At 35.7% G+C, this 16,291-nt stretch overlaps 1 protein-coding gene across 3 annotated transcripts in view; it reads left to right on the top strand.

Annotated features, from left to right (window-relative positions):
• LOC132132177 (adenomatous polyposis coli protein-like) overlaps window positions 1-16,291 on the top strand; it is a 38,680-nt gene that overhangs the window by 11,626 nt on the left and 10,763 nt on the right. For all 3 annotated transcript variants that reach the window (XM_059544485.1, XM_059544487.1, XM_059544486.1), the window contains 6 exons: window positions 9,641-9,725; window positions 11,764-11,953; window positions 13,742-13,850; window positions 13,924-14,037; window positions 14,145-14,228; window positions 16,073-16,153. In XM_059544485.1, the coding sequence (XP_059400468.1) occupies window positions 9,641-9,725; window positions 11,764-11,953; window positions 13,742-13,850; window positions 13,924-14,037; window positions 14,145-14,228; window positions 16,073-16,153 (663 nt within the window). The remainder of the gene's footprint in view (window positions 1-9,640; window positions 9,726-11,763; window positions 11,954-13,741; window positions 13,851-13,923; window positions 14,038-14,144; window positions 14,229-16,072; window positions 16,154-16,291) is intronic.

Here is a 16,291-nt window from a genome sequence, read left to right as displayed (position 1 = left end):
CTGAGAGATAGTGGTGCCCAGGAACCTGAATGACTCCACTGCAGTCACAGTGCTGTTCATGATGGTGAGTGGGGGGAGTGCAGGGGGGTTTCTCCTGAAGTCCACAGTCATCTCCACTGTTTTGAGCGTGTTAAGCTCCAGGTTGTTGAGAGTGCACCAGACAGCCAGCTCTTTAACCTCCTGTCTGTAAGCAGACTCGTCACCGTCCTGAATGAGGCCGATGAGTGTGGTGTCATCTGGAAACTTCAGGAGCTTGACAGAGGGGTCCTTAGATGTGCAGTCATTAGTGTACAGGGAGAAGAGCAGTGGGGAGAGAACACAGCCCTGGGGAGCTCCGGTGCTGATTGTACGGGTGCTGGATGTGTATTTCCCCAGCCTCACTAGCTGCTGCCTGTCTGTCAGGAAGCTGTTGATCCACTGACAGACGGAGGTGGGCACGGAGAGCTGAGTTAGTTTGGGCAGGAGGAGGTTTGGGATGATCGTGTTGAAGGCAGAGCTGAAGTCCACAAACAGGATCCTCACATAGGTCCCGGTCTGTCTAGGTGTTGCAGAACATAATGCAGTCCAATGTTTACTGCATCGTCCACAGACCTGTTTGCTCTGTAGGCAAACTGAAGAGGATCTAGCAAGGGTCCAGTGATGTCCTTCAGGTGGGCCAGCACCAGTTTTTCAAATGACTTCATGACTACAGACGTTAGAGCCACAGGCCTGTAGTCATTTAGTCCTGTAATTTTGGATTTCTTTGGGATGGGGATGATGGTGGAGCGTTTGAAGCATGAAGGGACTTCGCACAGCTCCAGCGATCTGTTGAAGATCTTTGTGAAGATGGGGGCCAGCTGGTCAGCACAGGATTTCAGACAGGCTGGTGTAACACAATCTGGGCCTGGTGCTTTTTTCCTTTTCTGCTTCCTGAAGACCTGGCGCACCACATCCTCGCTGATCTGTATTGCAGGTGTGGGGGAGAGGGGGGATGCAGGAGGTGTGAATGGTGAGAGCGCTTGATTGGAGAGGTGTTCAGGGTGGGTTGCAGGAGTTGTTATTGGTGTGAACTAGGGATGTTGCGGTGACGGATTTTTTCCACCGGTTAATCGATGTGTAAAAAAAACGGTAATCCCGGTGTCACCGGGGTTGCGTGTCGGGGATTTCGGGAGGCCGAAAATGCGGTCGTGCAGACGTGCACACGTCTCAATTTACTTTCACTTTAATTAGCGGCAATTCAGTAGCATTTGTTTGAATTAATCATGGGTTAATTTATTTTATTCTTAATAAAAATACACAAAACAATAAGACACTCGCTTGTATTACACACATCTTTATTGCAAAATGAATAATAAATTAACACACCATGCAAAAACTAAACGAAAGCACTTATGAAACACCTTTAGAGTGCAATTATTAACAAAACGAACCACTGCACACATCGTGCAAGTATCAAACAAGACTCGTTAAATAATTATAAATATTCGTTAAATAAAGTGCGAACGAACATCAAAAACTTCGTTAAATAAAGTAGCCTACCCGAATAATCACTGGACACTTAAGTGCAAAAAAAAATCTAATATAAAAATTAAACTCACGTTAAGCTGTTAAAAAAAAGAGGTAGGCCTATTAACTGCATACACCGTACAAAAAAAATTATAAATAGGCTAAATGAGAAACAATAAACGAAAAACCTTCATTTTAAATTGCAACAGTTCGCTTTGAAACCAGATCTTCTGCCATCTTTTGCCAGTTAGCTCGCCTCACTCTCCTCAAATGATAAATGAAATCGGACACCTGCTGCTTTACTGCGGCGCTCGTTCCGCTTACGCTAAATTACGAAGGCACGTAGTCACTAACTGAATTAAGTGCTTTATCGCTATAGGCTAAAACTTCAACAAGATGGGGACGGTGCCGGTGGTCAAGTGCTGTGACCGGTAGGTGGGTTAAACACCGTGTATCACCGGTAACACCGACTATCGCAACAAACCTAGTGTGAACGGTTGTGTGGAGAGGTGTTCAGGGCAGGTGATTGGTGTTCTTTCAAACCTGCAGTAAAACTCGTTCAGATCGTCTGCCAGTCGTTGATTTTCCACAGTGCTGGGGGGTGGTGTCTTGTAATTGGTGATCTTCTTTAGACTTTTCCACACTGATGCGGAGTCGTTCGAAGTGAACTGAGTCCTTATTTTTTCAGAATAATTCTTCTTTGCCACTCTGATCTCCTTTTCCAGTGTGTATTTAGCCTGTTTATACAAGACATTGTTCCCCTTCCTGTAAGCATCTTCTTTGGCCTGACGGAGCTGTCTGAGTTTTGCAGTGAACCACGGTTTGTCATTGTTGTAATTTAGTTGAGTCTTGGTAGGAATACACATATCCTCACAGAAACTGATATATGATGTTACGGTCTCTGTGAGTTCGTCCAGATCGGTGGCAGCAGCTTCAAAAACACTCCAATCAGTGAGGTCAAAACAAGATTGTAAATTTCGTTTTTTATTCACGAGATCTACTAGCTCCAGTTTTTCCAGCATCATAATCACTTCCTATTTCTCATGGAAGTGTTTAAAGGCCCCATCCGTTTTGCTCACAGCTTAATTTAAATAGTCTCCCTTCCTGTCTTTGTTTGTTGGATGAATGCAGCGCTGCTCCATCCTGCTGTCACTTCCCTTCCCTTCCGGCGGCTGAAACAAACAACTGCAGGCAGAAAATAAACAGCGTTTCTGGGATTCCCCTCTATGCGCTCACAAATCAAAATTTTTTATTTATTAAAACTTGAGAGCAATGCAAGAGTCCATTTGGGTTTTTTAAGTGACTTATAGTTTCTTAACTTGTCATGCCTGGTTAGGAGACGTTTAATCACAGTAAAATTTTTGCATTTTTAATTTAATTTTGTTAACTTTTACCTGTCCAATTAGGATCAATGCAGACTGTCAAACTAGATAAGTTTGATGGTTAAACATTTGAAAATGTAAGGAATTTAGTTTAGTATTGTAATAAATATATATATATATATTATTTAATACTTGTTTTTATTAAACAGTGAAATATTACAATAATAATTTTATTTTTAGTATATTTTTTATTTACTACTAATTAATATTCTATTTTATTTAGTACTTATAATTACTAACAGTACTATAAATAAATACTCATAGTAGCTAATAAATATTATTGTGCAGTGCTACAACTAAGCCTGGAATGTTTAATAAAATTTCAATATCATAATTTTGTAATAAAAATACTAATATTATAATTGTTGAGATGTAATTTAAATACTTTAAAAAAACATTTAAACTCTTTTTTTTATTTTAGTTACAGTGAAATATCGCAATTTTAATATATTTTATTTTTGTAGAAATTTTTATTTATTGTGCAGCACTACTAATAAACCTGCTAATAAAATTTTTAATTGCAGTCACAGTTTTCATCATAAAAATTGCACATTTTTCCCCATCTAAATCTTGCAGCCCCATTCTAAACATTTTTCACATCGGCTACAAAGAAGTAGGGGTGTGCACGGATAGTCGAACATTCAAATATTCGTTCTGCTCTAATTATTCGATAAATGAAAATGATATTCGAATTTCACAAAAAAAAAAAAGTTCACAATAAAACCTAATTTGGTCACTTTCTGTGATTCTCCACGGCATATTTGAAGATGTATTCAAGCAAAAAATTATTAATGAATGAATAAGGGGCCGTTCACATATCGTGCCTAAAAACGCTAGGTCGCGCCGCTTTCTCCTTCTTTCCAAAACGCTCGGGCAGAAGCGCTCCTGAGGCGTCTGCCGTTGCTAAGCAACAATGATGTGCTCTCTCCATGAAGACGCAGAAATTTCTGCAAAGGATAAATGGATTTTCAGCACAAAAAAATCGCTTTCAGTAGCTCTGCTACTAAATTTATTTCAAAATGGCAATCCATATACAGCTATGATCAGCTTTTCCTTCATCTTGGCTGAGCTTTCAACGTTGTTACGGGAAAGGATGAAGCTGAATGTTTCGTTCTTGTCACATGACCCGCAGTGCGCTTGCGGCATTCTGAAAAGTTGAGATGTTTTTAACTCGATGTGGTGCGGACGCGCCTGGAAAAAACGGGCGCGTCGCGTGTCGCTTCCATTATGAGCGTGCAGACCGCGCGCCTACATTGGAAATAACGAACTTGAGCGCACAAAAGACGCGATATGTGAACGGCCCCTAAGAACTGCGATCTTCTACAGTACTTCAAATATGCCGTGGAGAATCACAGAAAGTGACCGAATTCAAGAACATTGTTGCAGCATCTCTCAAGCAACGAATAAACACCGCTAACTTGGAGAATGCAGTGAAAACTCCTCTTCTCACGTCTGCCCTAGACCCTCGGCACAAACATCTCAGGTTTCTCGATGAAAACATGAGAGAAGTAAGAAAAAAAACTTTTTTGAACATTTATCAGAAAATTTTCCTTGATGCGAGTGGTGCGTCACCAACGATCAAGAGGATGCAATGCCCACTCGTCGGAAAAGGCTGAGCCAGTTCTTCAGCGATGATTACAGAGTCCAGCCGAGACGAGTGGGAACAGTTCTTGCTGGAGCCATGTATTCCACCAGATGAGGATCCCATTCAGTGATGAAACGAAAACACGAAGCGCTTCACAAAACATATTCGCTTAGCACACTGTTATTTATGAGTCCCGACAACGTCTGTGCCGTCAGAGCGCGTTTTCTCCGCTGCCGGCCTTATTCTTAACAGACTAAGGAGCCGACTTTCCCCCAATCATGTTTACATGCCCGTATTTCTTAACAAGAACATGTAAAACAATAGAAAAAAAGCAAAAAAGATTTGCTGACAGTTTAAAAGTTTAAAAGTTAAGTGTAGGCTATGTTCTACAATAGCCTAATTGCTGCAGGCTTTACGCGTTTTTTCTTTGTTCACTTTTTTTTTTGCTTTTAATCTGTACTTTTGTTTGTTTGCACGCATTGTTAAAGGTTTTCAGCTACAAAACACGATGTGTAATGTTCAAGCTTATTGTGTGTAAGCTTGTTCAAAATGTCGGAAACAATAAATGTTGCTGAAAAATAACGTCTGACTCATTAAACTTATGTAACTTAATATTCGAATATTCGTTTTTTGTGAGCTCAAATATTCGAATGTGATATTTGCGGAAAACGGCCATCCCTACAAAGAAGAGAGAGGATTAATCGCTTGTTTTGAGTGGGTTGTCATTTCCAATTACAGCTGATGTTTTAGTGCTGGGGGTTCACATGAGTCACAGGATGTGTGTCGTTCTGCTTCAGATTCATTTCTCTGCAGAATGCTTCTGAATTATGACACAGTTTTTCCTTGATTTGGTCACGTTGATGCTAGAGGTTCCCAAGTTCAATTTCTCTACGGATGAGCTCAGTGACTCGTAATTGCGATGCCCACATCATACAAAGCTTCTCAGTTCCTACAGTAATGACTCAGAATGCTGTAATCGTCTCGTATAACATCTCTGCTGGATTTACTGGATGTAGTTTGCACCTTGCCCAGACAAGGAGATCTTGTTTTCTTCATGAAGTGTTTGTGGGTTCTTAGAAGAGATGCACCCAAATGTCAGCCAGTGTTATTATAGTTATATAAACCTAAAAGTATATTTAAAAAAATGTAACTTAAAATAAGTTTTAACTGAAAAAAAATTAAATATAAAAAACCTTAAACTTCAAGCCAGTTGCCAACTTGATGAACTACAATAACTAAAACTGAAATAAAAATTAATAGAAACTATGTAGAGCTATAAAAAAAGAATAAAAAAACCTCAACTTACGTAGTAAAGTTCAACATAATAAAACAGATCAAATAAAATTTAATGATATTAATAAAACAGTATTCTTCCACCAAACAATGTAACTCAGAAACAGTTGTGGTTCCAACAAAGTGGTTGCCGAGCAACACACAGAAGTAAACAAAGGTGTATGTTACTTTGTAATTTACAACAGTTTCGAACGTGGCTCAGCCAATCAGAATCAAGGGCCGGAATTCTCCGTTTTATAAACAAGTTTTTTATTATGGCTGCTGTTTAAATGTTTGTTTTAATGCTTTTATTTCAATAAAAACACCCTTCGCAGTTTATATATATATAAAAAGTTTGTTTTTGAGTGTTAATTCCATTATTTAATTGATTATTAAACTTTAGTTTTGTTTACTTTTTTAGTTTTGTGTTATAGGAACAAAAATAATTTTAGTGCATCACTATTTCTCAGTTTTTTATTTTTATTTTTATTTTTTTTTATAGAAGATGGCCAGTTTCATGTTTTAAATCTTGTTTGTCATCTGTCGCCATGCTTGTTTTTTCCTAAGTGCATACCATGTGTGTCATGTGATGTTTTCTCCAGTTCAGATAAACGCTCAGATATGTGGGTATTTCGGGCTCCCTGCTGATGGCTACCTAGGAGCATTGATTTCCATTACTGGGAGGATAGGATGACATTTTTGAAAGCGTTGTGTGCTTGCAGCTCTACACATGAGGGGGTGGATGGCTCTAATATTGTACCAAGGGCATCTGCATCATGGTAACCCGATTCCTTCGGACACTGACTCTGGGAAGAGCAAAACCGGGACTCCATTATAGCCTCAGAGACGCATTAGGATACTGAAGACCATCCAGATGTGGATTTGGCTGTTGAAAATGTTATTACAGCTGAAATCTACTCTCATAAAGGTTATTTTAGGATGTCAGCAAATCACTCTTGTTATATTAGAAGACTAGACCTTTTAAAACATGGATCATAATTCCCAATGCAGTTAACTTGCATAATATATTTTATAATATTGATATGTTTGCTAACTCAGATGTCTAGTGCTGTGGCTATTCTTTAAGTTTTATTATAATTTTAATCCAATTTATTTTTAAATTCATATCTTATCAAAGTATATTATATATTTATCATTTTTTTGTTTATTTTTATATATTTTTTACATGATATAATTTAATTTTTTGTTATGTCGTATAATGTTATTATATTGATTCATTTGTAATTTTATATTTTTTGTTTTTATATATTTTTTGTAAATGTATATTATGCATTTGATAATATATATTTATATTTTTTAAATTAGTATAATTATATTTAATATTAATGTTTATTTGATTTTTATTGTACTTTTTATTATATATGCATTTTGATTCATTTTAATGTTGCTTTTTTATAATTTTTTTAACATTTTTATTTTAAAATGTATTTCTTTTTATACTTTCAATATACTTTTAATTTCATGAGTTACATTTTTATATAACCTATTGTTTATTTTATTACTTTATTTTTATTTTTGCTTATATAATTATATTTTAAGTATGCATTTACATTTTTTATTATATTATGTTTAAACTATTTTATTTTAATTTAGTTTATTTTGTGCATAATAAGACCAGACACATTTCTTAAGAACAAAAATAGAGGCGATTCAATTCCACATTGTGTTGAAAGAGCAGAGAGAATAAAAATGTTGTCATGCCATCATTTGATTCACTATCTCTCTGACTCACAGTGTAGTAAAGGAGTCTGTAATCATGTGATCCCTCCCATATAATGAGGATGTTGTTTCCTGAGACATATAAGTGTGACGTCACGCTCCTTTGGGAGAAAACACCCGATGACTTCTGAGACACAGAGTAACCCTGTGCTGTTCATTTCTACTGGATTAGGGAAGATAAATATCAAGCTCATGCGTGACCTCTCCCTTCTGGACACCTCCAGCCTTCTCTGTGGGCCGGTTGGGAACGGTGGTCCGTTGAGCCGAATGGGGAAGCATCTGTGTTCTCCGTCAAGCTTTGGGTCTCCGGGAAGGGATGGGGGGTAGCCGCTTCCTGTAAGGCAGTCACATTGTTTGGGCTTTTTTGGCTTCCAAACATGAGCGCTGCATATGTCTCGTACTTGATATGGTTTTAGGACATTTATGAAGCCGTAAATGGACATTGAGCAAAACCTCAGCGGTAAGTTCTCCAAATGTGTTTTTTCCTGGACTTTGCTATCATTGTGCCAAGATGCATTCATGTTGATCAGTCATTTCTAGTGGATGTTCATCAATGTGACTATACAATTTGATCAAGCCTGTAACATTAAAGGCATAATTCACCCAAAAATGAACATTTGCGGTTTGTTTACTCGTCTAGACGCCATGCAAGATGTAGGTAACTTTTTTTGGTTTTAATGTTTTTTCATTGTTTTTGTAAACAGGTGAACTGATGAAGACTAGTTTATTTACTTTATATGACATTTTAAACATCCATGTTTCACATCATTATTTGGTGAATTAATAATATGGGACCCTGGAGCACAAAAGCAGTCGGAAATCTCTGGGGTATATTTGTAGCAATAGCCAAAAATACACTGTGTGTGTCAAAATTATTGATTTTTATGCCAAAAAACATTAGGATATTAAGTAAAGATCATGTTCCATGAAGATATTTTGTACATTTCCCACCGTAAATATATCAAGACTTCATTTTTGTTTAGTAATATGCATTGCTAAGAATTAATTTGAACAACTTTAAAGATGATTTTCTCAATATTTAAGATTCCAGATTTTCAAATTGTTGTATCTCAGACAAATTTTGTTCGATTCTAATAAATCTTACATCAATGGAAAGATTATTTAAGCTTCCAGATGATGCATAAATCTCAAAATTGACTCTTAAGGTTTTATGCTCTTATGTCACGTATAATTTAACATTGCGTGATTAACTAAAAAAACTAGTGAAGTGAAGCAGTTCATTGAAACACGGAAAACAGTCAGATTTCCCTTAATCTAAGTTTCTGGATTACAGGTAATATAATGTAAATAATATTCAGTTTCTGATCATTTTGCATCACAAGATCTCAATATATCGTCAGGAGCCACGAATATTAATTTTGTGTTGCCTGATATGCTCTTTTTTGACTCTCAAAGTGACGGTAGCCATTGACTTGCATCTTATGAATCATCAAGAACTACGCTTTCAGCTAAAAATGATCTTTACTGTTCTAATAAAGAAAAATAACCTACATCTCGGATAGCCTGAGGGTGAGTAAATTGTTCAGCAAATGTTCATTTTTGTGTGAATGATTCTTTAAAGTGTTTACGTCAACACTATGACGTGAACGATTGATTAGTTCAAGAGCATCGTAGCGTCATGTTTTCATGTTTTCTCCTTAAAACGCGAAAATTTTGTTATGTAAGATTCTAGATATTCAGAGTCATTTAATCTCTAAACTTAGCTGCATTTGTTGTACAACATAATGCTGTGTTTGCTGATGTTTAAAGCTGTGAGCCGCTGATGTTTGGGAGAGCAGCGAGTGCTAAAAACCCCCTTTATTGAGAAATCGAGGCATTATCACGGCCGGATCGTGCACAAACATGGCACTAAAGAAGCAGCAGGTGCATCTTTAGAGCTTCAAAGCTGTTTACGTCTCTGACACGTGTGTCTTCAAAGCACTTCAAAGCTCTTTGATGCAAGTTTTCTTCTCTTTATCAGCTCGGTCGGACTGAAGAAGTCTTCTTACATGTGGTGGGAGATGGAAATCTCTCATGCTTTTTTTTTTTTTTTTTCGGTTCCTTCTGTGCATCATGTTATATTATCTAACAATGGCTTCTCACACTCTACCACACACACAGATAGTGTATTTTCAGTGTTTGAATAAGTAAAGAACCAGGTCTGTTTCTCTTTCAGGAGGTTTTGAAGCACCTACAAGGAAGTATTGAAGAGGACTCCAAAGATTCGCAAGGGCAGATTGACTTTTTGGAAAGATTTAAAGGTGAGGATAGTTGATTTATTTAGGATTCATATGAGCAATGCATATTTTAGCATTATATAATCTTGCTTTGTTACATAAATTTAGTGAGATGTCCATCTAGATTGTGTTTAAGTTAATAGAGAAAACATTTCAACTAATAGAAATCACGATAGTTTCTCCATTGAACTAATAACTACATTAAGCCAATGGCTTTGGCTGCTGAAAATGTTATTATATCTGTAATCTATTAGTTATTTTAGGATTTAAGCCAAGGACATTACTTTTATAATATTAGTAGACTACACCTTTAAAAAAATAATAATTTGAAATGCAATTAATATTAGATTGGTGATGTTTGCGGAGTCAAACATCTAGACACGATTACTACCAAATCAAATATTTAGATTTATTTATTTATTAATTTTACATTATGTATATTTTTTATTTCATATAACATGGTTATTTTATTCTATATATTAAATGTTTTTTAGTTATGATATTGTGTTATATTGTTTTTCTTGTATATATATATATATATATATATAATTTTTTTTTCTAATTTGTATTAATAAAAATAAATATATATTTAATTCTATATTTTTATATCACATTTTGTAATTTTCTTTTGTACATTTTGTATTCACATTTTTCAGGTATTACAGGTTTTCTTAAAATTTATAAATATGCAAATTATGTATTATCTAATTTAATTATGCACTAATTTGCATACATTTCCAGAAGATAAATTATATATATTTTTAAATTTTGTTTACATTAGTTAAAAGGGATTTTGGATTTCTCTCTCTCTCTCTCTCTCTCTCTCTCTCTCTCTCTCTCTCTCTCTATATATATATATATATATATATATATATATATATATATGTATATATATGTATATATATATATGTATATATATATGTATATATATATATGTATATATATATATGTATATATATATATGTATATATATATGTATATATATATATATATATATATATATATATATATATATATATATACATATATATATATATATATATATATATATATGTGTTATGTAAATCAGGAAAATTATGTATCAACAAATCTCTTTATAAAAAATACAATAAAGGATAAAGATAGGAATGAGGTTCAAATTAGAGGTCGACCGATATTGGATTTTTAATTAACCGATAGTTTTTAAAATGGATACTGAAAAAAGAAAAAGCTAAAATAGTGCTTTATTTACAAAAAAAAAATACTAGTAATAGTAAATGTTGAAATTACCACACTCTAATAGGGCCCTATGAAATCGGTTAATTTTTTTCCTAAATCCCATTTTATTTATTTCCAAATTCTGTTATTTAAATCTTCTGGATTCTGTTTTTTCCATTTAAATTTTACTCCACTCATGTTTAATAGTTAAAGTGTATGAATCATAAAGTAAGTCTAAGTCTATAAAATCATGAAACTTATACATTTTCAAATCAATTTAATAAAAGTTTAAAACAAATTACATGATTAGGGCCCTATGAAAAGTGTAATTTTTTAAAACATAACTTGCTGTGGTCCAATTTTCATTCAGTATTTGTGTGTGCTGTGTATTTTTATGCATGACATATGCTTGTCACTAGCTTAGCAACAAGGTAATGTTTCAGTTAGATTCTGCTTTAGAGAGTTTGTGTAGTCAGAAGACAGCAAGGCAGCTCAGTAAGCTGAAAATAATATAAAAGCTCTTTAATGTAATGCATTTTCCAGAATATAAATCAAGCTTTTTATCAAAATGTGCAAATAATTTTGTAATAATGTGCAAGTAATTAATTTTCAATTAAGTTTGTTTACTGCATGCCAGTAATTTCTGTTTTGCTTTAAAATACATGAGTGTATGCTTGGCGTTTATAATAAATGCTTCTTATACTCAGTTCACATGCATTTTTCATTTATTTTTATATGTAATCATTTAATGTGCCTTATACAACAATGCACTCAATTTTGTACTCAATTTTGCATCGCAGTTTAACTTATGTGTGGCTGTACAATGGTACCTGAAGTCGTCCTCATCTTCTCTTCTGTCCTGTAGAAATGAGTCATGACCCCAGCAGTTTCTCTGGTGTGAAGATGAGGTCCAAGGCGTCTCTGCAGGGGTCCGGTTCGACCCACTCGGCCGACAGCAGCCCCAGCCCAAGTCCCATGAGCTCCTTCCCCAGGAGAGGGGTGACCGGCGGGGGTCGAGACAGCGCTGGGTACCTGGAGGAGCTGGAGAAGGAACGGTGAGCGACAAGGGATCATTCTGAGCATCACATGTGGGAAGGTTATATGGCTGATTAGATCCTTCTTAGCAGGTTAACTAAACGTTTCTTCTAAATCTCATAGAGGGTTTGTGTCGGATGGTATATTCCTTTGCTTACAACCTTGTTACAAAAGTGTTAATTTCCAAGTTCATTTTGAAATATTCTGATATATGCACTGCTGTTCTACCGTTTGGGCTTTTGAAAGAAATTAATACTTTTATTGAGCAAAGACGCATTAAATTGATCAAAAGTGATAGTAAAGAGATTAAGTTCTTTTGAACTCTGAAAAATGAAACTCTGAAAAATAAGATTACATTTTCAACATTGATAATAATCAGAAATGCTTTTATTGAGCAGCGAATCAGTATACAAAAATATTTCATGTGACCCTCAAGACTGGAGTAATGATGCTGAAAATTCAGCTGCGTATCACAGAAATAAATTACACTTTAACAGATATTCACATAGAAAATAGTTATTCTAAATGGTAGTGTTGTCAAAAATATCGATATTTCGATAAATATTGATACTAAAATATCTGAACGGTACCAATACTACTTTCTCTAAGCATTGATACACCGATACTAGCCGAGCTGTCACGTACACTTCTCTCCAAAGGCGCGTTGATAAACACCACACGTGACCGGAGTGCATGTCTCGTCTCATTCGCGCTGGTTAAACAGCAAAAGTGAATAGAAAGATGGGGAGTGCGGCCCCCCCGTGATCAGCTTTGGTTGATAAAGAACAAAGCAGTTCTCAATGGATGAGCAGTGCACCTGTGTTTGATATACCGTGAACTCTAGTGTGAAGGAGCACAAGTCTTACATACATGCAGAATTGACGCGCTACATGTACGCGCTAAACGATATTCTTTGTTGTATTTTCCTGTTTGTTGTATTTCCCTTGTTTTCCTGTAAAAATAACGGAGTTCCTTAGTAGTGGGCGGAACTAATCTCAAACGGAATCTCATTGGCTGGGGCTCACGTACTGAGCAAATCAGTTTGACCGAACCCAGACAACCAGATTAATATTCATGAATCCATTAGTGTTCTTATTAGTAGAATTCGTATTATTATTATTTGGTTTGATACCTTGAAAAATATCATTATTCGATACCATTTTCGATACCACAGAGAAAAAAAAACTGCCACAATTAAAATTTTTATTTAATTTTTTTTATTTAAAGATAAATATAACAAGTCTATATATATATATATATATATATATATATATATATATATATATATATATATATATATATATATATATATATATATATATAAAATCAAATAAATGCACCCTTGATGAGCAAAATAATATTTTTTTTTTTTGTATTTGTGACCCTGCAGCACAAAAGCAGTCTTAAGTCCCGGGGTATATTTGTACCAATAGCCAAAAATACATTGTATGGGTCAAAATTATAAATTTTAATTTTATGCCAAAAATCATTAGGATATTAAGTAAAGATCATGTTCCATGAAGATATTTTGTACATTTCCTACTGTGAATATATTGAAACTTCATTTTTTATTAGTAATATGCATAGCTAAGAATTCATTTGGACAACTTTAAAGATTTTCTCAATATTTAGTTTTTTTTTTTTTACACCCTCAGATTCCAGATTTTCAAATATTGTGCTCCTCACAAACCATACATCAATGGAAATATTAATCATTCAGCTTTCAGATGATGCATAAAATCTTTGATCTATAACAAATTAAGGAGTCAAAAATCCAAAGCAAGTTACATTGTCTTTGCTTTTGTTAGGTCTTTGTTGATGGCAGAACTTGAGAAGGAAGAAAAGGAAAAAGACTGGTATTATGCTCAGTTACAAAACCTCACCAAAAGGATTGACAGTCTGCCGCTGACTGAGAATGTAAGTATGTACTGTATGCATGTGGCTTTCACTGCATGATCTCTGTATCTTCACACTTCTTCTGCTGCTGTAGTTTTCTCTGCAGACTGATATGACGCGCAGGCAGCTGGAATACGAAGCCCGGCAGATCAGAGCCGCGATGGAGGAGCAGCTGGGCTCGTGTCAGGACATGGAGAAGCGAGCGCAGGTGGGCTGAGATGCTGAAACCTAGAGATTTATGATTTGAAACTGGAACTTCTAAATTCAGAGTGAAACCAAGAGTTTGGTAATGAAGTTTCCATCATGTGTCCTCAGGGCCGCGTGGCTCGGGTACAGCAGATAGAAAAAGACATGCTGAGGATTCAGACACGATTACAGGCCCAAGCAGCCGACGCAGAGGTACTGGATTATTCTGCTGACTATAATACAGTCATGTTTAGATTGAGGGATTGATTTTATATATAACACTCACTCACTCTTAGTTCATCCAAGATTAGGATGAGTTTGTTTCTTCATCAGATTTGGAGAAATGTAGCATTGCATCAATGGACGCTCTGCAGTGAATGGGTGCCGTCAGAATGAGAGTCTGATAAAAACATCACAATAATCCACAGCACTCCAGTCCATCAGTGAACATCTGGAGAAGACAAAAGATGAAACACATCCAGCATTAAGATGATTTTAACTCAAACACATAGAGTCTATAATCCATAATAACACTTCCTCCGGTGAAAAAGTGCATCTGCTGTTGTCTCTCACATCAAAATTAAGCCACAGATTTGTTTAGAGCTGCTTGATCTGTGCAGATTTATCTCCTGATTCACACCACATGAGCTTTTCACTGGAGGAAGCGCTATTATGGATTAAAGTCTGAAGTTAAAAACTTCTTAATGCTGGATTTGTTTCATCTTTTGTCTTCTCCAGATGTTCACTGATGGACTGGAGTGCTGTGGATTATTGTGATGTTTTTATCAGACTCTCATTCTAACGGCACCCATTCACTGCAGAGCATCCATTGATGCAATGCTACATTTCTCCAAATCTGATGAAGAAACAAACTCATCCTGATCTTGAATGGTCTGAGAGTGAGTGAATTATCAGCAAATTTCCATTTTTGGGTGAACGATTCCTTTAATATTTTGCTTCACCAAAAGCTCAGTGTTATGATCTCTATTTAGCCTCGTTCAGACTGTCAGTCCAAACCTGATTTTTGTGCATATCTGATTGGAATCTGATCTAAATGATTGTGTGTCCACACTGTTTATTATTACAACTGTTCAGTTCTGATTTGTGTATCCCGTAGTCCCGTTTTACGTGGCGTGAGAACATGAAAAACTACGCTAAATCCAATCTGAGCGGTCAGACTGAAAAAGATTTCCAGAAAATGGTTTTTGTGTCCACATGAACAAGTGAAAGTCATTTTGTGAAGTCTAGATAATCATATGTTGTCATTATGGAAATTTGTGGTCAGATTGTGCTAGTGCTTGTTCCTCTTCACACATTTAATTCCTTTGCTTTAGAAAGGATGTGATTTCCATCTCCGTATCTATGTATGCTTGCTGCGCTAATTCCAGTCTTTACAGCTTGCATAGAAATGCATAGAAATGGTGCACAGAAAATACATCTGTGCATAAACAGTGAAGTTATAAAAGTTTAATTGAATGAGCATGCTGCATTAATGGATCGTGTTCTGTGAGGCTGAGCGTAGAAAAACAGTAGTGTGACATAGCTTTAGGATGCAGAGAGCTTATTTAGTTATGCTTGCATTTATTACATTTTCATGCATGCATTAGTAGTTTCTTTCATCCGAAGCATGCATGCAAGGTACGTTTTATTGGTTTATTTAAAATTGAAGTCATAAATGAATAAAACAAAACAAAAAGAATAAAATAAAACTATTTAAATAAGTACATAAAAAAATTTAAATATTATAATATATATATTTTCACTTTAAGTTGATGAATCCTATTGGACACTTTTGCACTTCCTCCACAATCCCGCCGGTTGAATGAGAAGCCAATGTAGGTCAGGAAGAGCCTGATGCTGGTGCAGCTTCTGTCCTGAAGCTGAAGACTCATCCTCGCTCTGTATCTCTATGCACTGAATCATCCGCACTTCTCAGAGCTGATTACACAGGTTATCCGTCTCCTGTAGCCTCAGTTATACAGAGTGACTTGCATTGCAGGTGTGATTTGCTCGGTTTACCGTGCTGTTCCTCATATTCCTCCTCGTTGAATCTTCAGGTCAAGCATGATCCTGTGACACAAACCGAAGGAGCTCACGCTGCAGGAGATGCTGGTGCTGGTAATGCGGCCTGCTCACAGGTGAGTACTAGATCTATTTGCAATAGTCTCCCACTAAATCAGACTCATTTTGTTGATGGTCTCATGAACAGAAGTGTCGTCTGGTGTGTCGTCCCTTTTTTTCTGCCGGTGGGTGCCAAGTATTCAGTCCTTTTTTTA

The sequence above is a fragment of the Carassius carassius genome, chromosome 49 (assembly GCF_963082965.1).
Source record: "Carassius carassius chromosome 49, fCarCar2.1, whole genome shotgun sequence".
NCBI classification, from domain to species: domain Eukaryota; kingdom Metazoa; phylum Chordata; class Actinopteri; order Cypriniformes; family Cyprinidae; genus Carassius; species Carassius carassius.
The sequence above is the reverse complement of the archived record's forward strand: the minus strand, read 5'-3'. Positions and strand labels throughout refer to the sequence as shown.